The 27,811-nt window shown below is 43.1% G+C and overlaps 1 protein-coding gene across 2 annotated transcripts in view; it reads left to right on the top strand.

Annotated features, from left to right (window-relative positions):
* LOC115088127 (cytochrome P450 2K6-like) overlaps positions 1 to 25,900 on the top strand; it is a 137,286-nt gene extending 111,386 nt beyond the window's left edge. For both annotated transcript variants that reach the window (XM_029596104.1, XM_029596103.1), the window contains 3 exons: positions 1,772 to 1,956; positions 23,214 to 23,355; positions 24,401 to 25,900. In XM_029596104.1, coding sequence (XP_029451964.1) covers positions 1,772 to 1,956; positions 23,214 to 23,355; positions 24,401 to 24,582 — 509 coding nt within the window. In that variant the 3' untranslated portion in view covers positions 24,583 to 25,900. The remainder of the gene's footprint in view (positions 1 to 1,771; positions 1,957 to 23,213; positions 23,356 to 24,400) is intronic.
* The last annotated feature ends 1,911 nt before the right edge of the window (positions 25,901 to 27,811 follow it).

Below are 27,811 nucleotides of genomic sequence, written 5' to 3'. Positions count from 1 at the left end.
TTGTTTTAAAAGTTACGCCTGCCAGAGGCAGGTGTAACTCGCGCACGCCGGCCAGCTGGCCGGCGCGCAATTCCCCGGCCCAGGAGCTGCTTCAGAGGCCTCGGCCAAGCCCCCGAAACACCCCCGGGCCAAAACCACGCCCACAGCCCCGTCCCCGAATGACACGCCACCATGACACGCCCTGCCAACATGCCCCCGACATGCCCCCCAGGAAAGCCCCCAGACTTACGCGCATCCCGGGGCTTGCGCGCACCACCGAGCCTATTCAACATAGGCTTGGCACGCGCAGTGGGAACTTGGGGCAGGTTTTCGGGGGGTACGCACGTATCTTACGCGCGTACCCCTTTGAAAATCTGCCCCAGAGTGATTTCTATTGCTGGCCCAAAACTCTGAAATTCTATGCCAGAAGATATTCGATCATTAACAGATAAAAATAAATTCAAAAGTGACTTTTATATTTATGAATGTTTTACCTGTAAACCATTATGAACTAATGATTCTCACCTGGAATGACGGTATATAAAAAAATTCAAATAAATAAATAAATATATACATCGATACATTCTTAAATGTACTATCTCCCAGATTCTAAAATTTCTTCTAGATTAGATTATGATAATGTGAGTATTCATGGTGCTTCTTTCAATCTTACTGGCTTTTTGGAAGATTCATAGTTCATTATTAAAGATAATGCTATTTTATTGAGTATGCTCAAGAATCTAACAACAATGGATTTTGTGTCTTTCTTCATCTCAGAGAATAGTACTTCTTCAGATATAAGATCTTTGTATTTCCTGATGTGGTCAGGAATACACAAATCCAAAGGAAAGTATTCTTGGAGAAGAAACAAAGGACCGGATTTTCAAAAGGTTAAGCGCACCGGGCCTGTTTTCAAAAGGTCCGGCAATGCACGTAAGCCCCGGGATGCATGTAAGTCCCGGGGCTTTACTAAAGGGGCGGGTTAGGGTCAGGCTCCCGGTACAGAGGCAGGCGCAAAAGGTAAAATAAAGGTCGGGGGGGGTTAGAGTAGGGCTATGGGGGAAAGGTTAGGGGATTTCGGAGCGGCCTGGGAAGGAACAGGGGAAGGCAGTGCGGCTTGGTGCGCAATTGTGCACCCCCTTGCGCGCGCCTACCCCTGATGTTTTAATGTGCGTGCACCTGCAAGTTATAAAATTGGGCTTACATGTGTGCACGCATATGTAGGCCACGTGCACTCCTTTTAAAATCTACCCCAAAGGTTGTTGGCCCTTTGGTTCATTTTTTTGTTAAAATACCCATGAAATTGTCTGGTAAAATTAAAAGTTCTAATGATATATTTTTTGACCCTATTTAACTGGAGGATTTTATATTGATTAAGTTTAATCCAATTAGTCACTGACTTCAAGGTTAAATTAAGGGCTGGTTTTTTTTTCCTTTTATAATTTTCTTTTATAATTTTCTTTATATTTCCCCTTTATTGTGGTCTGATTAACAGAAATTTCTATATTAATTATTTTCTTTATTTTTAGTTATTTACTTAGGTTTAAGTGTATTTCCTATATCAAGAATTTATCTTGTAAAATTGATATGTAAATCAATAAAAATAAATTTTAAAAAATGTATTAAAATATGCTGCAGAATTTTCTAACTTTTGTTGAGAGCCTACAGGTAAGCTACTGCTAACTGGAGGCTTTCATCATGTAATGAACAAAATAATATTGGGTTTGACAAAGACAAGAGAAGGACTTCCATTACTCTAATAATATTGGTTTTTTTACCCATACATTGCTAGGTAAAGTCCAAGAAGAGATAGAAAGAGTGATTGAAAAGGCCCAACCTCGCACTGAGCATCGGAAACAAATGCCTTACACTGATGCTGTTATTCATGAAATTCAGAGGATTGCTAATATTGTGCCACTGAACCTGCCCCGTGAGACTACTGTGGATGTTACTTTCAAAGGCTATTTTATTCCAAAAGTAAGACCTGTTTTTATAAACTCTTTATTTGTAGAAAATTGATATATGCATTATCATAAAAAAGAGCATAGCAAACATAAATACATAACAAGATCACCAACAGTAATAAAATGAACATAGATTTATAAATGAACATTTAAATTATAAAATTGCAGGTTACATTTCTTTAATCAGTCTGTAAGAATGACTGAGTGAAATCTTGTAGGTTGGACTAGGAACCAGCTGACTTCATGCTTTTCTCATGCAATTTCAACTTTTATTAATATAATCAGCAAATAATAGTAGTAATAACTGCCTATCTCTGCAGTATACTTGTAACACAATTTCTCAGAGAGGTTCAGCAGCTCTTATTCCAGGAGACGTGGAGGCCTCCTGATCCCAGCTGGGCTCTGCCTTTTAACCTGCCCAGCAGAGTCCTATTAAAGAGCTCTTCCTGCCTACCAGGATCCTGCCCATAGAGCTCTCTCCCTCTATGGGATTTAGGGTGGATCAGACATCTAGCCTGGTCCCACATAGGTTACAGAGGGGAAATAGAGTCACTTAATCGCATATTGCCCCCCCACCCACCCTCAGCTTGGACCTGTCAATCCAAACATTATTACTCTTCCTTGATCCCATCCAGGGAAGTACCACATAATCCCACTCCCTTTCATCTGGCCTCCTGCCAGCTAGGCTTGGGGTCACACTCACTCCCACACATTAGGGTTATCCCAAATAGCACTAGTAATACCACCCACTTCTCTCTTTGCCCAGTGTCTACCTACAGTCCTTTATTGGAATCCCTCTAGTGCTTTGAGTTCCACTTTTCCTCCCGTGGGACTTTTGTGACTTCTCTTGGGTGCTGCTGATCTGGTTTCTTTTCTACATGTCTCACAGCTTTTCATTCTTTCCTGGAGGCTCTTAGCTCCCAATTTTCTTTCCAAATGTGGGGCTCTTTTGCCAAAGAATCTTGGAACTGACACTCAGCAGATATATTGTTCTCAGGATTAGCAGCCTTCTCATCTTGCTCTTGTATTATTCTCCCTACCTCAGATGCCTGGCTTCTCTGAAAAATCTTTCCCATTTCCACTTTCTTTATTGACATCTCTGCTGCTTCGAGTTTCTCTTTCGGTGTCCAAATATGCAAGCTCCCTGCAGATTTGGCTTCCTGTAGTAGGACAAGGTTTACCAATTTTCTTTCAGCTGCTTCCAACTAAGTTGCAAAATGGTCTGTAGCACCCATTTTTTTACTTGCCTTTTACTTGTAATGTCTCCAGTTTCTTTATTTTAATTCCAGTCACCTGCAGTCTGCTCAAAACACCTTTCATGGTGTCTAAAGGCATACTTTTCAGAACATCAGTCTCTTTTGCCTGAATGGATCTCTCATCTTCTTGGCTGATTTTTAAATTTCCCATTACATTTTACTGTTCTGACTTCAGCTTTAATTTCGAAAGTTCTACCACCTCTGTCTTCTCCTTGTTGGCATACTCAGGCTTGTTTTCCACAGATTTCTTCTCTCTAGAAATCTTTTCCACCTTAATTTATGGGCATTAACTTCCTTTTGATAATCCTCTGCAACAGGTTTTAAACTTTCTTGCATTCTGATGGTCCTGGCCCAGCTGCTCACTGGTTGCTTATGTTGCGGTCTCGGTCGCCACCGTGGCGTCCGAGGCCTTACCTTCTCTTCGGGTCCCGGAGAGCTGCCGCGTTCCGCGGACTCGGGACCTCAGCCACTGCTTCCTCCCGCGTTCCGCGGACTCGGGACCTCAGCCGCTGCTTCCTCCTGCCGCTCCGACCCCCCGCGGCTCTACAGGGCCTTCAGACGCCATGCGCCAGCTCCCTCACTGCCGCCGGCGTTCTCTCGCGGCTAGCCCCGCCCCCAGGCGCGCGCGCGCGGCTGACCTCCGTTTTTAAGGGGACCAGCGCGGGAAAACTCAGCTCCTCCTGTTTCTGACGTCAGACGCTGCAGGGCTATTTAAGCCCTGCAGTTCCTAGCCTTCCTTGCCTTGCAACGAGGTTCACTACTTCTGGTAGCTCTGAGTTGCGTTCCTGGATTGCCTGTTTCCTGCCTGACTCCGCTTTGCCTGACTCCGCTTGCTTGTCTCCTGCCTTGACCTCGGATAGCTTGACCACGCTTCTCTTCAGCCTGCCTTGACTCCGGTCCGTGACTACGATTCCTGCTTCTCTTCAGCCTGCCTTGACTCCGGTCCATGACTTCGTCTCCTGTTGTCTTCAGCCTGCCTTGACCCCGGTTCGTGACCCCGACTGCTGCTTGCTCGCCGCCTGCCCAGACTCCAGTCCGGATTCTTCGTTCTCGCCTAAGTCCCAGCGGCCCGGGTCCCTACGGGCTCCTCCTGGGGGGACCTCGGGCTTCCAGGGCGAAGACTCCTAAGTCCTAGCAACCCGGGCTTCCACAGCTCCTCTGGAGGAGTCACGGGTTTCCAGGTGAAGCTCCAATTGCCCAGTGGGAGTTCTGCCTACCGACTGTTCCTTCGGGTCGGTCGGCCTAAGGATCCACATCCGGGTTTTCACTATATCAACAGCTTATGCATCCTCCACTTCTGCCCAAGAGCTCCAGACCTGAGTACCCAACATGGAGATCTGGTCTCTGAGCATCTTAGCCTCCTGATGCTGCTCTGAAAGCTCCCTCTCTATTGCTGCTACCTGTTTGGCCTTCTTATTCTTTTCTGTTATCAGGCACCTCTTCATGTTCCCAAAGTGGTAAGATGTGTCACAGAAGGAGAGCTGGGACACCAAATCTTTCAGCTATTCTTGTAACTCCTGCAGCCTTAGAAGGTAGCACAAATGGTCCACCTCAGTTGACATCCACTTATGCTTGCTCTTCATGCCACAGAGCTGTCCCAGCAGTTCTTCATCCAGCCAGGCACCTCCTTCCAGTGCTTCCTGGCTCAGGTGCTCCTTCAGTGCCTGGAACTGACTTTGCATCTCCTTGACATTTCCATTCAAGTCAAACATGTGTTTTTGTACATCCTTGAATGCATTCTCCAGTTCTCAGATCTGCTTATCTGCCACTACCTGGATTTGCTTGCATTCTGCAGCCAGCACCTCACTCTGGTATGCCTTGTTGGCTAACTCCCATGGAAGTTTGGTCATCTCATCTTCCGCCTGCTCAAAGTGTTTGTGTAATGTGTCCAGTTCCTTCCTCAGACAATCCAGATCTGCAGGGACTGCCTCCTCTCAATCAGTGTCCTTCTTGATGAGTACCTCCTGCCCACAGGTTTGCAGATCAGCGTTGGCAGCCTCCCATTCCAAAGCCTTGGCTTGCTCTAGGCTCTGGTTCCATACATGTTCCTCCAGTTGTTTCTGCATATGTACCAGGTTGCTTTGCAGGAAAGCAGTTTCATTTTCTAGCCAGTGGTGGTCATGCTTTCTGGATGCATCTTTCAACTATGCCTCTAGATCAGCAATGGTAACCTCATATGATTTCCTTAAGTTAGTGTGCTTCCACAGTGAGACATACTGAGTCTGATTTGCAGCCACCAATTCCTCTGCAGCGACCCCCCTCTGGGTTCCTGGTAATTCCTGTCTTTGGCCAGTCTGCAGTGCCTCCCTCTGGCCACTATGCAGAGGCTACTTCTGTGCTCTCAACAGCACCACTCTCTGGCTTCTATGTAATGGCACACATTGGCTCCTCTGTAGCCTCTTTCACTGGGGTCTCCATGGCATCTATCTCTAGGCTCTCCATACCCTCTTTATCAGGGCTTTCTGTGGCCCCTCTTCTGGGTTTCAGCAGTGCCTCTGTCTGGGGCCTCCATGCTGGCTTCTTGTGACCAGTCAGTGTGGTGTCCCACAGGCCATGCTGCACTGCCACCCCCAGGGTCATCTATGTTGCCATCTTCAGGCCATTCTCCAAAGCTCCACCGTGATCCATCTTGCACACCAGTCCCAATCACTGCAAGTTCACTCAGAAGACGTTTTTTCTCTTTTCTGCCTGCTACTGTATCTGCCTTTTTAAATTAGGATTTCCTTCTAGCATCTGCTCCATTGCTACCTCTCTCTTCCTTTGCAGCTTTGTCTCTCTGGAGGAAAAAGCACCAGTCCTGTGATTCAAATGGCTGCTGGGCCTCCTCAGCTTCCAGGTGCCCTGAGCCCTTTCTTGGCTTTACTTCATTCTTTCATCCTTTTTTTGTTTTTTTTTAACACCATGGTCTCCTCAACAAATTGCCACAATATGCTCTCCATGTGGGTCCTCTCTGACTGACAGAATTTCCTCTATTCCATCCAACAGCTGTAAACATTCTTCATCCAGCCTCCAGTTCTGTAGTACACTCATTGGATCTACGACAGTGTCTTTCTCAGGCCTTTTTACACTGCCTTCCATAAACCAATTGGTGCTGCATCTAGCAGCCCATTCGGTATTGCCTCTTCTGGGCAGTCTGTGTTGCTTCTTCCAGGCCAGGCTATGAAGCTCCATCATTGGTTTTCTGGTACCTTTAACGCAATCACTGAAGGATCATTCCTCTGGCACCCCTTCTGCTCAATTGCAATCTCCTCTGCAGGCTCTTACCACTCAGGGTCTATTTTTGCCTCAGCCCTATTGCTGCTTCCTGCTATTTCTATGAAGGTTAGAACTGCAGTCATGTGACTTACTGAGCTACTGTGCTCCCTTTGTTTACAATTGTATTGAATCCAATCCTGTTTTTGCTCCCTGCAGACAAAGATTTAGGGGCACTGCTTTTGCTTCCCAGATCACCTGGTTTCTCATAGCACTTACTTGTCCCATTGCATGCTTCTCCGAGGGATCTTCTAGTCAGGATCTGGTCTAATATCAGCTGCCTTGCTGCTTTCAGCTTCCTCTGAAGCAGTGTTCTTTTTAAGGGTGGAACAGTCAGGTGTGCTAGTGTGCTCATCTTAGGGCCAATAAGCTTTAAAATTCCAGTACTCTGCAGCTCTAGCAGCACTTTTCTTCTGCCCAGACCCCTTCCTCAGGCAGGGTTACACAAACCTTTTTTTCTCTCTTTTCTGCTTTGTTTCTGTGTGCTCCCTGAGCCCCAGCATTTTCAACTGCTTTATTTCTGTGCTCTTCTGCAAATTTCTAAGAGCACTACATTGCCTCCATACTTCTTGCAGCCAAACCCAACAAGTTTTCTTTTACAATCTTCCTTGGAGACTTTTTTTTTCTCTGTGTCTTGTGTAGAGAAAATCCCTGACCTGACACCATTGTGTGTGGATAAGTGAGCAAAATCTTGTGGGCTGCAGCAGGAACCACACTGACTCCAGCCTTTTCAAGTGCAATTTCAACTTTTATTCCTACAATCATCTAATAATACTAGCAATAACTGCCTACCTTTGGAGTATACTCATTACACAACTCTCAGTGAGGGTCAGGAGCTCCTACTCCTGGAGACATGGGGGCCTCCTGATCCCTGCTGGGTTCTGCCTCAACCTGCCCAGCAAGGTCCCACCCACCAGAGCTCTCTCCCTCTATGGGATTTAAGGTTGGCCAGGAATCTAGCCTGGTCCTGTATAGGTTACAGAGGGGAAATAGGGTCACTCCATCACACGGTCATATTTGAACTTTTCACCTTTCAGACTGCTGTTTCTCTATATTGATGATGCCAGTGTTCCATTTTCGGGTGAACTTCCTGAAATTTGCTATGGTCAATTTCACTGCTAGGAGAATTTGACTGACCAATGTCATGTGTTGTCATGAAATAAACAAACCCTCCCAACACTCTATCAAGCCAAAAAGATGGGTCAAATGCATTTTTCCCCAATAAAATCAGAAATGTCCTGTCTTACCTCCACTCAGAAATGCTTCACCTCCAGACAGCTCCACTATATATGAAACTATTTACCAGGTCCACCACATCCCCTACAGCATCTTACATCCACCTCAGGAAAAAGGTTAACAAAAAAATTGGTGTTTGGTAGGTTCAGTGTAAAAGTTTTATAAGTATATCCACTTGATATGCCTTTTGCCATATTGTCTTCCAGAAAAAAATCAGTTAAGTTTAAATCAAAGTGAGCATTCCATTTGACAATTAAGGAGGAAGGTGTACCCTTACCATATTTAGCATGTATGAAACCCCAATATATGATCAAAATACCTTTAATAGGAGGGCCCTCCTCACTCAAAAAAATCTTCCATTGCATTGATTTCCCATAGTGGATGATGCAGATCCCATTCAGTACCTGCCTGTTGTAAATACCATTGCAAGGACTCATTATTCGGCTCTAATTCTTGCTGAAGGTCTGAAAAAGTAAAAATACACCCATCCTCCCATCATTGGTCTATAATTCTCAAGCCATGTCGCCTTTCATGAAAGATACCCAAGAACCAGCAAACCTGTTTCCAAACATTTACAGTGTGAGCTAGTAGGGTACTGGAGTGACATACCACACTACTAAGGAGAGTTGCTTTGGGAAGAAAAGCTACAGAGGCCAGTTCTACTATGCTTGCCTGTTCTTGCTCAAAAGGCAGCCAATTATCATCATTATTATTAAACCAATATTTTAAACAAAGAATCCAGGCTGCCTAGTAGAACACGTACAAATTAAGCAAAGTCACACCACCTATATTTTTAGATGACCTCAACTAACTCAACTGAATTTTGGCCTGTTTATTTTTAGAAATAAATCTGGTGAAAATTCCATGAAATTATATGAAACCCTTAGCTGGGATAATATATAGGAGATGTTGAAAAAGATAAATTAATCTGGACATGTTCATTTTTAGTAAATTATATCTACCCAACCATATGATAGCCAGATCCTGCCACCCATAATATCCCTCTTAATTTGAGTTATAATTTTCCTGTAGGTCTTGACAAAATGGGTTTCCATACACCTCTAAATATTTAAACTCTTCCTTGGATACCTTAAATGAGGTCATATAGGTAGATATTGTCACCTTACATTCTATAGGGAGAAGTTCTGATTTTTCATAATTGATTTTATAGCTTGATAATGAGCCATACCTGGTCAGCAAATTAATATGATAGGTTAGTCATATATGATAGGGTAGTCATATAAAGCAGAACATTGTCTGCATAGAGGGAGATTTTGTATTCTCATCCCCCAAATCACATCCCCTGAATAGCATCATTTTACTTAATTGAAACTATTCAGGGTTCAATAACCAAATAAATTAGGAGTGGTGAAAGTGGGCATCCCTGATGAATGCCTCTTGTAATAAAAAAGAAAGGAGATAGCAAGCCATTTACTAATAGATGCCCTTGAGGTCTTTCATACATTGTTCTTACCCAGATATCTATCTAACAGCCTGAAGTTACCCAGAACTGCAAAGAGAAAAGGACAAGAGAGTCTGTCAAAGGCCTTGTCTGCATCTAATGAGACCACCAGCACAGATATGACCTTCTTTCGAGCCATATATACAATCTCCTAATGTTGAAAATGGAACATCTCCCTTTAACAAAATCTGTCTGATTACCATGGACCAGTTCAGGCAAAACTACTTCCAATCTCTTTTGTAACACCTTCACCAGAACCTTTAAATCACAAATCGAGAAGGGATATAGGTCTATATGAGCTTCTATCCTCTTCTGCTCTGTCTGGTTTATGTATCAGTAAGATATTCACATCTGTTAGGTCACCCAGAGACCCCTTTCCAACCCCTGCAGAATTAAAAAGCTCTAATAAAAAGGGTGCCAAGTCAATCAAAAATTTCTTATAGATGTCCATATGGAACCTGTTCAAGCCAGGGCACTTTCCAGAAGTTGTTCTTTAACTGCCATCTGAATCTCCAGTAAAGAGATGGAGGCTTTGTTTGTCTTTGTGACCATCTTGCAATTTAGGAAGATTTAGCATCTCTAGGAAGTTCTGAATTTCCCTCATATATACCGCTGTCTGTTGTGAGTTCAAGGACTGAAAGTGTTGCAACATCGCCTATTTCTTTCAAGTCATAGGATATCTCACCTCTTGAATTTCATATTTTCAATATATGTGCCCTCAAGCTTTCTTTTTAACAGCTCTAGCTAGTAAAGCTCCCGGCTCATTGCCACCTGCATAGAATTTAAGTTTAGTTTATCGAAGTACTTTCTCTATTTCTGCCATCTCTAATAATTTCAGTTTATGTTTAGCATTCTCTAAATGTCGAAATGTGGTGGGGGAGCAATCTTTCTTGTGTTTACACTCCAGGTCATAAATCCCTCACTCCAATTTGACTAGAGCTAGCCTACAATCTATATATTTTGAACTAGCAAATATGAGTATTCTGCCCCAAAGGTATGCTATAAAAGCTTCCCAATACAAAGCAGGTTCATATTCTCCCATAGAATTCTGCAGGTTAAAATTAAAATTATGAATCACATCTTTGAGTAAAGCAGGAAACTGTATGTCACCAAGCTAAATTAAGTCTCCATAATAATGTATGTGGGAGGAGCATCCCCAGATCTATCTTGATGTCTACAGGATGATGATCAGTATATCACTATCCAAGACTGAAGATATTAAATTAGCTGAATATAGAAAAAAGTCAATCCTGTTATATATTTTGTGTCTTAGAGAATATAAAATATAATCTCTATTGTGAGGGTGCTATTTTCTCCAGACATCAACCAGTTGAAAAGATTCAATCAAACCTCCTAGCTCCTTGACCAGTCCCTGTCCACCTCTGGAGCAAGATGTTATATCTACCATAGGATCCAAACAAATATTCCAGTCTGGTAGAACTGGTAGAATGCCTGCTGATTAACATTCAAGCCATAGATATTTATCAATGCAAACATCACTGGATATAAGGTAATGTCAAGATAACATATCTACCTTCAGGGTCACAAATAGAATCATGTATTGTAAGAGGAATGTATTTATCAATTTGCGTACATACAACACTACTTTTAGTGTTATACAAGGATGCAAATATATGCCCCATCCACCCAAATTTCAGCTTAGCATGTTCAAGGTCTGTGAGATGTGTTTCTTGTAACATCAATATCTGGGCTTTGTGTTGATGAGCAAATAGCAAAATTATCTTCCATTTAATAGGAGAAGATAAACCATACAATTCAATGAGATAGATTAAACCAAAGTTGACATTATTATTCCATGCTTGTACCCACAGACCAGACCTTTGCACTGGGAGATCATAATAAAAGAGTGATCTAGCCATAGAGCAACTGCTTGTGTATATTATGGAAAACAGATGAATAGTAAACATATCCATTTAGTCTCCCAAGCCTTTTTTTGTTTTGAATATTAAGAGTATAGATCATGCCAACTCATTTTATTTAATATAAGCCACAACCCCAACCTGATGTTGCACTCACCGACCGTGGAACCCCTAGGCCGGCTCCACCTGCTCAGCAACGCCTCCCTGCTGTGCCGCCAGTCCCTGGTCCATGGCTTCAGCCGCCTACCTCCCCTGTTCGACTCCACTTGCTCTCTCTGATGCCGGGGCCACCCCGGCCTCGCTGGCGCATGGGACGCTTCCAGCTTCCGGCCCTGCCCGGGGTTCCCTTATGCACGTGCGAGCACTGCTCTGGCTGCGATTTAAAGGGCCAATGGTGGGAAACCTGCACCCGCCCTGGAGGATGACATCATCAACTCGGGCCTATTTAAGGCTCCTCTGCGCTGTACCCAAATGGCTTGGCATCGAGTCTCCTGCATTGCTTCCTCTTGGGAACCTGCACTGCTTCCTTGAAGTACTTCAGTTCCAGTTCCTGACTCCTGATCCAATTCCTGATTCCTGTTCTAGCTCCCTACTCCTTGTGCCTCCTCCCCTCAGACAGATCTCTCTGGCTTCTGACTTTCAGACCGGACTTCACCTTGCCTGCTAGTTGCCTGCCATTGGACCTCGGTCTGGTCTGTACCTTGCCAGCCATCGAACCTCTCTGGACATCACTCTGCCTGACAGCCGCCTGCCACCGAACCTTGCTCCGGGCAGCACCCTCGGACCACTGACCATACACCGGGGTATCACCACAGGGGTCCACCTAAGACCAGTCGGCCCCGATACCCAAGGTCTCAACCTGCGGGGAACGTGGGCTGGTAGTGGCAAAGCTCCAGCTGGCCCCGGTCTTCCTCCAGCCTTGCTTCCTGATGTTGGTGACCTGCGGGGGTCTCCCCCTCAGGTAGCATTAACACCAACTCAGGCCAATGGTCCACAGTCTACGTCATGGTGTCAACACCTGAGCCTAAAAAAACAGAATTTTTGAGAAACTTTACCCCAATGCATACTCCCCTTTTCTCCGTCTCTAACCCTTCCATTTGCCCCAACTTTCCTGTAGCTCCTCCCCTAAACCCCCCTTAATAATCCTTTATCCCTCTAGTGGGACAATATTTGAGATCATGAGGACAGATCCCCCAACTGCCCTCCCATTCCACTCCTCCTCACCCAACTTGCCCACAACAAAGGTAACCAGTTTAGAAAAACATTCAGAATATGCTGGATTAATATAAAGGCCTGGAGCACTTCCAAAGCAGAGAGAGAATTCACACACCACCAATAAGATGTGAGCGGTTCAGCAGATGAGATGTTCAATAAAAACATACAAAATGAGAAAAGATATGCTGCCAAATAAGCGATGCTGTAGAAGATATACACAATGTCCCTTTGCTTCCCTTCCAGAATTTTGAAGTAGCAAGCTGGCATGGACATTATTCATCCAAGATATTGTAAAAATATCCCAAACATAGGAATCTCTCAAGGATGTCAATATGTTTTTTCACCAAATTCCTCATACCCCACACTTTTTTGGAATGTTAGCTATTGTACCATCCATATAAGGATTCATCCTGAGCATGAGGCAATCATTAAGTAGAAGCAGAAAATATCTCTGGCAGACTAATGGTGCCACACAGATCAATGACTTAACACGCATAGCCTAATTAGCATTACATTTACCTTCAAGGCAGGCAAAGAAATGGTCAAAGTTCTGAATCGCAATAAATGCTAAGAAAAATAACACTGGTATTTCAAGAAGTCGAATGATAGATTTTGCAAGAAACATTCTCCACATTATCATATGCTAGCCTGAAAGATAATTTTCTTGGGTTTGAACTATCTTTGTCTCAGCAAGTAGGTTATACCTGACCCACTAATCCATGGCCGCTGCTCCCGCCAAAATAAAAGGGTTACTGCATTTGTGATTAACTGCTAGCACTAGTGAGCCTTGGATACATGCTTGGCTTTTCTGTCCTTTAATCAAGCTTCAATCACCTGCACGGTATCAAATAACAGCAGAGTACCATTTGAGAACACATGCAGCCATGCTGGATATATCATCGCATATCTTTTATCTGCTGCAATTCCCACTTAACCATCATCATTTACACTGATCAGCAGAGAACGTTTGCAAGTTCATAGCCCCCAGAATTAGAAGCTGGAGCAAGCACTCTGTGAACTCTATCTATTTTGATTGAGTCTTTGCAGTGAGTTACATGGAGAGTGTCCAGGAGCCATTTTGATAAGAATGCTGCTACGTCATTACCCTTGATCTTTTCTGGCACACCCAATATTCTTCTATTGCACTGCCTCGACCTATTTTCAAGATTGCCAATTTTTCAGGGCATGCTATCTGATTCTTTTCCAATTTGTCAAATTTGCCCTCTTGTGTTGTGGACACTTTTCAAGATCTATTATTTTCACTTTGTGCTTCTGTATGTGAACTGCATTGTACTGCATCAAACTCAACAACTGAGTGATTTTCTCAATCATTAACCCAGATGAGCATCTAATTTCTTAGAAATCTCCTCTGCAAACATTGCATGATATTGTTTAAACTAATAAATTTCACTGCAAAATATACATCTTGCAAACTGTTCATAAAAGTGAAAGGTAGTGGTTTCATTATGTTCTTGAGGCAGGAAACACCAAAGTTATCCCGTCCTTATAGTATTTAATCATTAACGCACCTACCTTCCACCTCCTTTTTTTGGAATGTGTAAAATGCTGTGAAATTTATAAAATATTCTAGTGCACTCATAACGTGATTAATTATTTGTGCCATACTCGGCTTCTTTAATATATGTTCAGACCGCCCAAAATGTTACTTAGCTGCAATTAAATGGTGTCTTTGAACCCGACTTGTTCAAGTTTCGAACAAGAATCCTTCTTCAGGGGTTAAACCATCTTTATCTTCGTTGGTCCTCCAAGTATTCCCAGGTGACTTTATATTCTGTATGAACAGGGTTGTTATTCGGACCTCCATTTTCAAACACTGGCGAGGAGGCTTTTGTAGCACAAAAGAAAAAAACTGTGAATATTTGGACTGTCATGTTTGAACAACGAAGATAAAGATGGTTTAACTCCTGAAGAAGGATTCTTGTTCGAAACTTGCGTAAGTCGGGTTCAATGAAGAATTGGTAAAAGAAGCCATTTAATCGCAGTAACATTTTGGGCGGCCTGAACATACATTAAAGAAGCCGAATATGGCACAAATAAATTAATCACGTTATGAGTGCACTAGATTATTTTATAAATTTCACAGCATTTTACACATTCCAAAAAAAAGAGGTGGAAGGTGGGTGCGTTAATGATTAAATACCATAAGGACGGGATAAGTTTGGTGTTTCCTGCCTCAAGAACATATGAAACCATTACCTTTCACTTTATATAATTTAAGAACAGTTTGCAAGATGTATATTTTGCAGTGAAATTTATTAGTATATATGGGGGTCTGTAATATTTGAATTTTGTCATAGGGAGGAACCTATGCAGATGATCGTTTGAGATATATGATATTGTTTATGTCAATTCACTCTCACCGCATTTAAATATTATGATGTCTACCTCTTTTTCTGAGGCCGATCCATTGACACTCACTTGGCTCCAGTTCCAACTGAACTTTGTTTTTTTCCCCTTTTAAGTGCAATATGCTCACATTGAGGTTAACAGTCGGTTTCCTATTTCTTTATTCTGAGATATGAGGATTTTTCATAAACCTTAATGCAGGAAAAATGTTATATATTATGACTGTGAGTGGGAGCTAGGGGCCTCATTTTCCAATATCGCATTGGTAATGCATTAAGGGGCGTTTCCCATGCATTTGAGGCTTTTTTCGTGCAGCGGGGAAACTTCGCGTGCGGCGATGTGTTCACGATTTGCGCAAATGTATTCACGAATCGCGAAAACGTCTTCGTGGTGCACGATAAAACAACCAAGAAACAGGCTGTTTCATGAAAGGTTTATTGGGGTTCATGACATTTCTGGACAGCCTGTTTCAGTATCCTGGAGAAGAGAGAGACAGAGAGAGAGAGAGCCTTGCTATAATGTCTACTCCCTAGACAGGTATTTGTATCCCTATGGGAGGCCCACCTAGTAACTCGAGGTGGGGATTAGGTATGAGTGTAGGGGGTTGGGGCCACTTTCACATTCAACATGAGACGTACAAACAGAACAGTGGTCTCTTGTGAAGATGTGATGACCTTCGGAGTGAGGAAACTCACTCCAAGATGAGATTTGGCCAATGTTCTCTCCACCTAGCTTGATGGACACTCTACCTGGGCAACAACAAGCTAGTTGGAGAGAACATTGGCCAAATCTCATCTTGGAGTGAGTTTCCTCACTCCGAAGGCCATCACATCTTCACAAGAGACTACTGTTCTGTTTGTACGTCTCATGTTGAATGTGAAAGTGGCCCCAACCCCCTACACTCATACCTAATCCCCACCTCGAGTTACTAGGTGGACCTCCCATAGGGATACAAATACCTGTCTAGGGAGTAGATATAATAGCAAGTCTCTCTCTCTCTCTCTCTCTCTCTCTCTCTCTCTCTCTCTCTCTCTCTCTCTCTCTCTCTCTCTCTCTCTCTCTCTCTCTCTCTGATATTGAAACAGGCTGCACATGATAACTATACATATGCTCCACCCCCTGAATACAAAATTAAAAATTTGCATTCACCAATCACATTAACAGCTGATAGTGCAATTTGCAAACTTATCTCCTTGGAAAATGACCCCCCTAGGGTTGCTAACTGCCTAGTTTTGGACCGACAGCCAGATTTTCAGCTGTGCTGTACATATTTAAGTGAGAAACGATGGGCAAACAAACTAATATGAATACATTTCAATAAAGATTTGGCATTTTGGAATTATTGAACTTTTCCTTTTTAAATTGTTTTTTCTGGTTTGTTTTACATGGTCCTTTGCAATTGATTTTGCAACACACCTGTTGGATTGTGTCTGAAAACATATCTAGCATATCTGGGTTTTAAAGGAATTTGGATAAGCTCCTGGATGAAAAAATCCATAGAAAAGGAAAGAACAAGAAATTGTATCTACTCTTTGGGATCTGCCAGATCTTCCTAATGCCCAAGATTGGCCACTGTTGGAGACAAGATGCTGGGCTCAGTTAGGGTTGCCAACTGCCTAGTTTTGGACCGGACACTCAGGTTTTCAGTTGTGCTGTACAGTGTCCAGTTAGAAGTACTGACCAGACACTGAAAATCTGGATTTTGCAAAAGGATCCTCTTTACCACAGCTTCCTGGTGACAGGGAAAGACAGAGCAGAGGGCTGAGCTATATCCCCACCTTCTTGCCTCCTTTCCTGTGTTGTGACTGGATGGGATGGAGAGAGGAGGCGGGGCACAGCACAGCTCTCTGTTCCTGGCACTATACAGATCTCTGCAGCAATGCCCACTGGTCCCTTCCCCTTCTACACTGAGTGCTGGGCCAAGACATGAGAGAAGGGCTACAGCAAGATATCCAAGGGATACAGGAAGAGAGCAGGGGATGGTGGAGAAAGAGACAGAGTCACAGGGGGGAAGGGAAGGGACAGAGGGGAAACAAAAGGGGAGGGAAAGGAAAATAGGCACTTAGGGAGCAAGGGAAGAAAGAGACACAGAGAGGGTATGGAAGGAAGGAAGGTGACAGGGAAGGAGAGAGGTACAATGGGTGCATGAGGGAAGGTAGGAGACATAGTTGGGGGAGGCAAAGAAGAGACAAGAGGCAGAAAGGAGGATGAGGGGGCAAGATGGCGGCGTAACCAGACACGTAAGTGTTGAGCTCGTTTTCTGCAAAGATTTCCTCAACTATGCCTGCAAAAAGAAAAGGCAAACTCCGAATTTTTCCTTCTGATTTGCAAATTATGGCCACTCATCGTTTAATAACATCCTACGTACCTGGAAGGGCCATCGAAATGGGAGGAGAAAGCTCTGCTGTGGAGTTCACTGAGGAAGCATTGGCTCTACCTGGAGAAGTCACTCTTACTCCCCCGGATCCACACAAACCCAAAATAACTCCGCTTCCCGAGAGCCCTCTGAAACCCGAGTCGCAAGATCGTGACGAGGTGGATGCAACCCGGGTAGGAGGAGGCCAGAGGACAGAAGATGCCAGCATTCTGGAGCAGTCGTCAGCAGGCCCTGAGACAGCGCGAGCCGATAGTCTGACGTCAGCGTTCCCGGCGTCTACCCCGACTTTGGAGAGGGAGGCTGAGGGGTTCGGAGAAGTGCTGATTGACCCTGGAAGGGAAGCTTTGCTGGCAGGATTATCTCCAGTGCAGAGAACGGTTGAGTCAGTTCTTAGACCCCGTTTTCAAATGCCTGGTAAGCTGGACAAAATAACTTTGGAGGCAATTTGGGATATAATCAATCGGGAACTTTCAAGATAATTTAGTTGGTGTAGAACAAAAACTGGTGGTTTTCGACACGCAGATGAAAGAGATGAAACCGAGACTGGAAACATTAGAAGTAGAGACGGGAAAAATTCAAGATTGCAATGTAAAAATTATAAAGGATTTAAATGTAGTATCTAAAAGACTGGAATTTTTAGAGATCTATTCGAGACATTTGAATCTAAGATTTTTGAATTTTCCAAAAATTGTTGGAGAATTACCTTATATTACTCTTATGAAGTATTTCAAAGAGGTGTTAAAATTTAACATCATTTAACATCAGTGAATAAATTATACTATTTACCTATATCTACTAGAAATAGAGAAAAACAGCAAATTGATATGGATAAAGGTAATTTGACTAGGTTTCTAGAGGATTCAGCTTCTGAATATTATGAATGTGCTACACTTTTAGTATCATTTATAACAGAGAAAGATATTACAGAAATAATGAAAAGATACTTTTAAAATGTTGATCTCCAATTTAGGGGATCTAAGATTCGTGCATTTCCAGATTTCGCTCCCGTCACTCAAGATAGGAGACGGGCATTTCTTGCCATGAGATCACAAGTTATTGCTCTTGGTTTCACATATGTTCTTAAGTATCCATGTAAGTTGTGGTAAAATCACCAAAAGAATGTTATATCTTTTTTTACCCCGAGCAATTAAAATCATTTTTGAATGCAAGGAGGGTAATTGTTACTCCTGGATTAAAGCCTTAAGCAGGGATCAAAAACTTGAATGATGGTCATCATTCTATGTAAAGCCATTTCAGCATTTTGTTAGTTTTATTATCTTCCTATATTCTGCCCCTAACTGAATTGCTTAAAAGGGGAATGCTTTATACTGCATATGATAAGATATAATATGTGGTTATTTGCCTTTCTTTTTGTATTGGATGTATAAATGCATTTCTTTTTTCTTTGTAAGTGAGTTTGGTTGACTTGCTGTGTAATTATAAATGATTAGGAGGCACAAAGGAGACAGGGGGACACAGGAGGAAACAAGATAGACAAAGAGAAAGGTACTTGGGAGAAGAGGGAGACACAAGGGAAGAAGGAGGGAAATAAAGATAAGAGCATGGGGTGGGAGGGGACTAAAGATAAGAGGGCAGCACAAGAGGGAGGGCATATTGAGAGACAGATGGCACAAGGGAGACACAAATGAAAGGCTGGGAAGATTTTAAGGAAAGGGAGAGTGAACCACCTGTGTCTGAAAGAGGAGTCTGTGTGTTTGGGAGTGTGTATGTGTGTATGAGATAGGAGGATGTGTGTTTGGTAGAATGTATATGTGTATGAGAGGAGGTTGTGTGTTTGGGACGTGTTTATGAGAGAGGAAGCTGTATGTATATGTATAAGATAGGAAGCTGTATGTTTATGGGGAAGTGTGGAGGTGAATATGTATTAGAAAGTAGGGATGTGAATCATTTTTTGACGATTTAAAATATCGTCCGATATATTTTAAATCATCAAAAATCGTTAGAGCTGCGATACAATAACAATTCCCCTGATTTATCGTTAAAAAATCGTAAATCGGGGGAAGGGAGGGGAAGGGGGAGGGCGGGAAAACCGGCACACTAAAACAACCCTAAAACCCACCCCGACCCTTTAAAATAAATCCCCCACCCTCCCGAACCCCCCCAAAATGCCTTAAATTACCTGGGGTCCAGAGGAAGGGTCCCGGTGTGATATTTTACTCTCGGTCCTCCGTGCATTGTAGAAATGGCGCCGGCGCTACCTTTGACCTGTCATATGACAGGTCAAAGGTAGCGCCGGCGCCATTTTGTTTTTTTGTCCCCCGACGTCAGGAGCGTAGGAGATCCCTCCCGGACCCTCGCTGGACCCCCAGGGACTTTTGGCCAGCTTGGGGGGGCCTCCTGACCCCCACAAGACTTGCCAAAAGTCCAGCGGGGGTCCGGAACGACCTCCTGCAGTCGAATTGTGTTGCCGTAAGGCCGGCGCCATTTTGCGCAAAATGGCGTCGGCTGTACGGCAACACGAACCGGAACGACCTCCTGCAGTCGAATTGTGTTGCCGTAAGGCCGGCGCCATTTTGCGCAAAATGGCGCCGGCCGTACGGCAACACGATTCGACTGCAGGAGGTCGTTCCGGACCCCCGCTGGACTTTTGGCAAGTCTTGTGGGGGTCAGGAGGCCCCCCAAGCTGGCCAAAAGTCCCTGGGGTTCCAGCAGGGGTCCGGGAGGGATCTCCTACGCTCCTGACGTCGGGGGACAAAAAAACAAAATGGCGCCGGCGCTACCTTTGACCTGTCATATGACAGGTCAAAGGTAGCGCCGGCGCCATTTCTACTATGCACGGAGGACCGAGAGTAAAAGATCACACCGGGACCCTTCCTCTGGACCCCAGGTAATTTAAGGCATTTTGAGGGGGTTCGGGAGGGTGGGGGATTTATTTTAAAGGGTCGGGGTGGGTTTTAGGGTTGTTTTAGTGTGCCGGTTTTCCCGCCCTCCCCCCCCCCACTGGACCCCAGGTAATTTAAGGCATTTTGGGGGGTTCGGGAGGGTGGGGGATTTATTTTAAAGGGTCGGGGTGGGTTTTAGGGATGTTTTAGTGTGCCGGTTTTCGATTTACACGATTTACACGATTTACACGATATTTTAAAAACCCAAACTGCGACGATCCGATTCCCTCCCCCTCCCAGCCAAAATCGATCGTTAAGACGATCGATCACACGATTCACATCTCTATTAGAAAGGCTTTAGTTGTGATAAAGAGCAAAACTGCATGAGAGAGGCTGCGGTTGATGTCATTATGAGGATAGTTAAAATAACATTTTAGAAAACAAAGGATATTGATGGGGTGCTTGAAAGCCAAGTAATTGAGTGGATCAACAACTGACAGTATTCTGTATCCTTCCCCCCCTGCCCCCCCCCCCCGCCTCCCCTTAAAAATGTACTGCTAACATTTTTACTGGGTGATGAGCTGCTTGATGTGCTTTGCTTATGGACTTGGCCTTAGAAGCAGTCCTGAGCTTTTTCCCCTTATATATGCATATCAGTACCAAATAACATAAAAGTCAGGACACATGTTGGTTGTTGTCTGAATCCAATTCCTCTTCCACCCCCCACCTTACCCCCACTGCCGTCACAGCAGAAAGTGATGTTGCCATTGCATCAAAGGAATAAAGACGTATTGGTTAAGAGTAGTAATTGCTGCTCCATGCAAGTTACGCACATGCTTATCAGTTTCCCAGACTGTAAAATCAGTTCCCTATGGTTGCTATCTGAATCCAACTCCCCTTTTCCCCCTGCCGTTGAAGTGGAGAGCAGTGTTGCAGTTGCATCAAAAGTATAAAGGCTTATTGGTTAAGGGTAGTAACTTCCACACCAGCAATTTACTCCTATGTACCCTTTTCTTCATTTCCATCCTCTAGCCTATAGGGATCCACAGTGTTTATCCCATGCCCCTTTGAATTCTTTGACCATTTTTGTCTTCACCACCTCCTCCAGAAGGGCATTCCAGGCATCTACCACCCTCTCCATGAAGAAATAGTTCCTGATGTTAGTTTTGAGTCATCCCTACTAGAGTTTCATTTCATTCCAGTGTCACTGGAGTTAGAATTTAAAGTAAACAAATAGCCTCATTAACGCATCCCAGTGGAGTATTAAAAAAATCCCTATTTTTATAGTGGGACCCTGTCTTCTAATCCCTTCCTTTATCTTACCCAATTGAAAAATTCAAAATTAGTCTGAATCCTTCCGCCAACTCAGTTTAAAAGCATTGCGAGAGAAAAATTCCCCCTCCCCTATGGGACCCTCCCAACTCTCACTTCAAATCCTGGTGGGGCAATGAGAATAGAAGTGATCCCTACATACTCCTGCCCTGCAGGTATCATTTTTCAAAATGGCACTGGGAAGAAGATACCCTTTGATACATCCTGAGAAATGGCGACAGAAGTAATCAATCATCATGGATTTACTTATCTCAGCACTTAGACCAGGCCTTCCCAAAATAAATATATATGAGATTAATTTGCATTTCATAGAGACTCAGTATATGCAAATTTAAATCATGGATATGCATTGTGAATATCCTGAAAACCCAACTGACAGTGGAGTCCCCAGGACCGGTTTGGGAAGCCCTGACTTAGACTTTATGATGAACTAGCATATGAAGCTAAACTGTGATGTTTTGATGCTGTCCTTCCTCACTCCTCAGTGCTAAATGAAGTTGCAGGAAAGAGTTGAGATCTAGATTAAGACTCTTTTCAATCTATACCTTGAATCCACATGTGATGGGATACACCCTGAACCAGACATACAAAAGTTTAAAAAATGTTCCTGATCATTTATGGAATTAGAGCACATAATATTTCCTAATTATCTGTATTACTGTTGCTATTTGTTGATGTGTTATATCAGAGATGTTTGTCTCATGAACCCCCTCACCCTCCCATGCTCTGGGAATGGTAGTATGTAGATAGATTGCATGTTCTCACCTGTTCTTTCTCTGCAGTTAGGACATTGACACCGAATAGTCATGGTCACTGAATAGACCTTCGAATCATTCTGGCCCTAGGAAAGCCTTCATCCTTCCATCATTCTGAGCATTATTCTGTGGCAGCCTCCCTCTTCCTATCTGTTACTGATGAGCCAAAATCCTTGCCACTTTCTATTGCAGCAGTCATTTGCAGTATTGGTAGCTTTTTTGGAAATGATCGTCAGTCCTGCATTACATCTCCAAGCTGCTGACATCCATTGCAAAGATCCCTCAAACTGTGTCCTTTCCAGATGTGGAGCTTTTAGTGTACTATTTCCATAAGAAGACTGTGTAGTTCTCCTGGACACTCCAACAGTTGGTCATTTTCTTTAGTGCTGAACTGAATGCTGCAGATTCAAGGTCTGGTTTGGGGTGTTGCTGCACAGATTCCTGCCTGTAATAGGGATGTGCAATCATTTTTCCCAAATTAGGCAATGTCAACAAAATTGCCTAATTCGGAATGCACAGTGAAAGGTGATGCTATTCGGCGAGCTACTGCCGACGATAACGATGGTTACGTTATCGCCAGCAGAGAAGACACCGCCGACTCCGCCTCTCCCCACCCCGACCCCTCCCCTCCCCCTAATTTGCATGCTATCGCACGCGATACAGCCGTATCATGTGCGATAAGCCTTTGATAAATGACCCCATATGTGTGGACAGGGTAGGGAGTGCAAAGATACAAGGTTCACATAGGGCACCTAATACTCTAGCACCGGCCATGGGTTCTGGGGGAAGAGGTAAAGACCCGGAGGGTGGTGGGGGGGAATTTTTTAAGTTTAGGCTGCGGAAAGGAGCTGGGCTTTTATTAGCAGTTCCAAGACAGAGACTGAATGAAAAGGGGAGGGGGGCAGTAGAAAAGCTGGCACTGACCCTGTTCCCAAGGAGTAGGATAATTCATGATAATTTTCCGGTATTCCAAGATCAAATAATGTACAGTGTTGCTATTAACTTCATGATAAAAGTTATCACCATGTGGAAACCTGGGAAAATTACCACACAATTTTATTGCATTTCATTAATTTCATACTTTCCATAGCAAGCACATTTTTTTCACTTGATAATTTAGGTAGGTTGCACATGGTAACGTACCTATTTCACCATACATTAATGCATCCAAAATTTCTCAGGTTATTAAACTATTCTGTAATTGGAGATGGTGAATGTTTTCTTTCTGAATTATCATAATTCTATAACTCTTGGACTGTGAGTCAAGATTAATTTTATATTTGGCATTACTACAGGGAACTTACATTATTCCACTGTTGGAATCTGTACTACGTGACGAGACTCAATTTGAGAAACCAAATGAATTTAATCCACAGCGTTTTCTTGACACAGAAGGCAAGTTTGTAAAGAGAGAGGCATTCATGCCCTTTTCAGCAGGTACAGAGAATTTTTTTCTTTCTGATTTTGAGATGGTTTATCTAACACAGTGGTTCTCAAACTGGTCCTCTAACCTATTTCACCCCACCTTCCAATTAAGATACACCTACCTAATGAACATGCATTTTCTTTAAGGAAATACCTATAAGGAAGTTGGAATGCATGAAATATCCAAAGTAAAAATCTACTATAATATGAGTTTATTAATATAATATTAATGTAACATAATTGTTAGTATTGTAAGGGCTAAATTTGTTTTGCACAATAAAAGCTGCTTAACTTGGATATTTAAGAGGTTATGCTGTCCTATGAAAGATAAGTTCTTAATTAAGAGTTCTATCCTATGTGTTGATAAAAACAAATTTAAAATCTTTTTTTTATCAGGAAATATGCCTTATCAATTGTAGTTTACTGGTGGCCAATTGAAAATCAGCCTCTTGGTGTCTCACAGTAATTTTGTAAAGACAGAATCTGAGCATGGTTGAGCAGGATTGTCCTTTCAGTAGGCTAAACTGCCATTCAGTATGAGAAAATTTGAATTCTGTTTATTTATTTTAATTATTTATATTTTGCTTGCATATCTTCATTGATAGGTTATATAGCAAGTTGCATTTAGGTACAGTAGATATATTCCCTGTCCCCAGAGGGTTTACATTCTAAGCGGCCTATTTTCTAAACATTTTCTCCCATTTTGTGCCTATGGGAAAAATGCTTAACAAACCGGGCTTTAAGTTTGAACCCGAGGCAGTGGAAGGTGAAGTGACTTGCCAAGTTCACAGCAGGCTTCCCTCTTTCTCAGCCTGCTGTTCGGATCACTCCCATGAATAGCATGGGAGTGATCCGAACAGCCATCTTGGAAACTAGCTGGCCATCTTTGCCAACTACAGCCATCTTGGAAACTGGATTTTCGCTAAACCCTGATAAGCTTTCAACAGACTAGGTAAAACTTTGGTTGTGATTTATCCATCATAACTTAAATTCAGGTTTCAGAGTGCCTCTGGTTTACTTTCAAAATTTGTAACTACACAATCTATTTCTTTTAAAGGTCGGAGAATATGCATTGGTGAAACTCTTGCTAAAATGGAGCTATTCATCTTCTTTACAAGTCTGATTCAGAAGTTCACGTTCTTTCCTCCTCCTGGTGTGACCCATGTGCATATCGCCCCAGACACAGGATTCACAGCTCCTCCCCAGTACCAAAGGATTTGTGCTGTACCACGTTTTTAAGTTCCACTTTTGTGACCAAGAGACATTTTTAAATGATTAAATATATACAAGCAAAAAAATTAGAAAGCCTTTGATCTGCAATTATACTTGTGTAAACATGTTGAATATGCCAATGGGCAAAACATGAATGAAAATAATAGAAACAAATGCAATTGTATCTTTCTTGCCCTCCAAAACATTCATAAAGGCCAGTCTTAGCATTTTACTTGCTTCTGGGTTTGAATCAGATTAAATGTAGGCAAGGCAACTGACAAAACCTGAGAAGTTCTTAATATTCTTGCATAGCTCCAAAAAACAAACATAAATTGAGCCAAATTACCAGCACAGGAAAATATCACATGACAGGCAAAACTATCCACAATTAAACTGTTTTGCTCTTTTTTAGATGCATGTTAGTGCAAAGCACAGATTGTCGATTGCCTGCTTTTTAAACTGTACACATTACAGTGGCACAATCACTGTAAAGATTTACCTGAAAGTGGGTATGGTGGTTGTCTACTGGACATTGTGGAGGAATCCCAAGTTTGGATCTGATGAGTCAAGTTCTAGGATCATCTGAACCCCAACTGCAACCCTGCATTACACTATGCTTGCATGTCTTATCCTTATCCCTTCTTTTCTTTTACAATGTGTTATATTTTCCTATTTCCCTCTCATTTCCTCAGCTTCTCTTTTTCCCCTTTTGTTTCCTGCATTTCTCTGGGTCTGTTTAGGTTTCTTTCATCTCTACACCTCTCTTAGCCAAGTCATCTGTCCCTATCATCCTTCTCTCTTCCTTCCTTTTGCTGCTTTCTTTATCCTTCTTCTCTCCCCACCCCCAATCAACCCCCAAGTAGGTTGCCAGTCTTTTGTGGACAGGCCTGGATTTGTCAATAGGCGCATTAGGCCTATGTCTAGGGCAGCAAAAATCGGGAAGCAGCACGCTGGCTGAAGATTTGCTGCCTTGCATTTGTACTGGATCTCAATCAGCAAAGAAGAGCTATCTGCTTCCCGATTCATTTCCTCCCAGGCAGCACGCAGGGAAGAAGATGAGAGGAGCTGAGCTTGAAGAAGAGAAAGCAAAAGAGGATCATTTGGGGGAGGTTAGGATGGGCTGAATAGGGATCATTGGGGGGTGAGGAGACGGGCAGGGAAATAAGATGGAATCTGCCAGGTGTGTATGTGTGAAAGAGAGAGAAAGAGAAAGAGGGAGAAAGAAAGGAAACAGAGGCAAGGGGGTACTTTTTGTATGTGAGAGAAAGAAGGGATTGTTGCCGGGTGTATATGTGTTTATGTGTATGCTGGACTGGGTGGGAGGATGTAGATGGCATGCAAGGAGTAGAAGGACTGAAGCAAGGTAGGGACACCTGCTCCCACCTCCTCCACCCACCACCAGCTCCACCAGTGCAAATCAGATGCTTTTTTCCTTGATTTCAGATTCTATCCCTCAGATACTGGTATATTTCCTCCTTTCTACCTCTCCCTTCTCACTGGATCCTGGAATCCACCCTCCAACCTCTTCTATTCTTTCCTCATCTTCCTCAATCCCAGAACTTTCCTCCCTCCTCCCAAACCAGATTCCTGATTTATGCCCTCTTCCTCAGTCTTACCCCATCTCTAGTCTTCTCTCCCTCTCCTCCCTCCATCCCCAGTCCTTTCATCTTCTCACTCCTTTCATGGTCCTCCTCCCTTCTTTCTCTATCCCTGATCCACTTACTCTTTTGTTATCCTCTCCCCATCCCTGAGATCTCCGCCATGTACTGATGCTTGAGATCTCTTTTTAGCACCCAATAGAAAAAAAATTATATTATACAAGCACAACCAAAGCTGGAAAATTACTTAATATCTCAAAAAAGACATAATTGCACTGGAGAAAGTGCAGAGAAGTGCAAACAAAAGGATAAGGGGCATGGAATGTCTCCCCTATATGGAAAGGATAAAGAAGTTAAGGCTGTTCAGCTTAGAGAACAGACGACTGAAGGGGGATATAATAGAGGTGTACGAAATCATGAAAGGACTTGAACGGGTAAAATGTGAATCAGTTATTTACGCTCTCAGATAATAGAAGGACTCCATGAAGTTAGCAAGTAGCACATTTAAAACAAATCAGAGAACAACACACAATTAAGCTCTGGAATTCATTGCCAGAGGAGGTTATGGCAGTTAGTGTAACTGGGTTTAAAAATGGTTTGGATAAGTTTGTGGAGAAGAAGTCCATAAACTGGAATTAATCAGTAAGGAATAGTAGCTTGGGGGGTTATTTAATATTGGGTACTTGCCAGAAATTTCTTACTTGGATTGGCCACTGTTAGAAACAGAATACTGGGCTTGATGGACCCTTGGTCTGACCCAGCATGGCAATTTGTTATGTTCTTATGTTTATAACTTAATATAAAGGATGTAAATGTTTGCCAATGTGCTTCAAATGTTTTTAGATTTTGCTACAGAATCTATCCCTGAGCTGCAACAGCAAATTAAGGGACCATGTCTTAGATCTTCTTAACCTTGTTGTCCTATCTTATAGGGGGTAAGTGCCTAGCAGTGGCAACACCCTAAATCTGTCACTGCTTGAGAATTGCTCTGGACCCTCTAGGATTTAAAAATTAAACTCCAAGCCATTACTGCAAACCTCAAACAAACTCATTTGGTATTTTCAAAAAATATACTGAATGAACAATCATTTTATCTTGTTATTTTTCACTCATTACTTTCATATATGGGAGATCCCTTTTTTTGTTTGAGTTAAATCATTGTCTCACCATAGCTATCATACTTCTCCCTAGTATTTGTGAATGGGATAAAAAATAGAAATAATATTTTAATTAACTGCCACTGGGGTGCTATGCTGGTTCTGGACTGGTGGGTAGAGAACCCAATGGATTTTAGGAGGCCCCGGGTAGATGGAATTAGCAGGGTAGTTGAGGTGGCTGAGTGCTGCATTGGTCCAGTGACTCGTGGGAGCCTGGAGAACTCCCTGCGGCATTGGTGAAGCTTGGGCTGTGCAAGCTGAGGGGGGAGAATGTTTGAGGAAGTTGGGAAAGGAGGACACTCAAACAATCAGTTGATTTAGCTGCTGCTACCACTCTGAGGTTTCCCCTTAGTGCCAGGTGGCAGTGGTATATAAAAGTTGGCATCACCGAGTAGCTGAAACCAGATAATGCAGCCCCGGGAAGCTGCCGCTGTGAAAGCAGTGCTATCCAGGGCATCAGGGACAGATAAGCCCCCAATGCGATGAGAATGTGCAGGCCAG

Source organism: Rhinatrema bivittatum, chromosome 3, assembly GCF_901001135.1.
Source record: "Rhinatrema bivittatum chromosome 3, aRhiBiv1.1, whole genome shotgun sequence".
NCBI classification, from domain to species: Eukaryota; Metazoa; Chordata; class Amphibia; order Gymnophiona; family Rhinatrematidae; genus Rhinatrema; species Rhinatrema bivittatum.
This window is presented reverse-complemented; position numbering and strand designations above follow the sequence as displayed.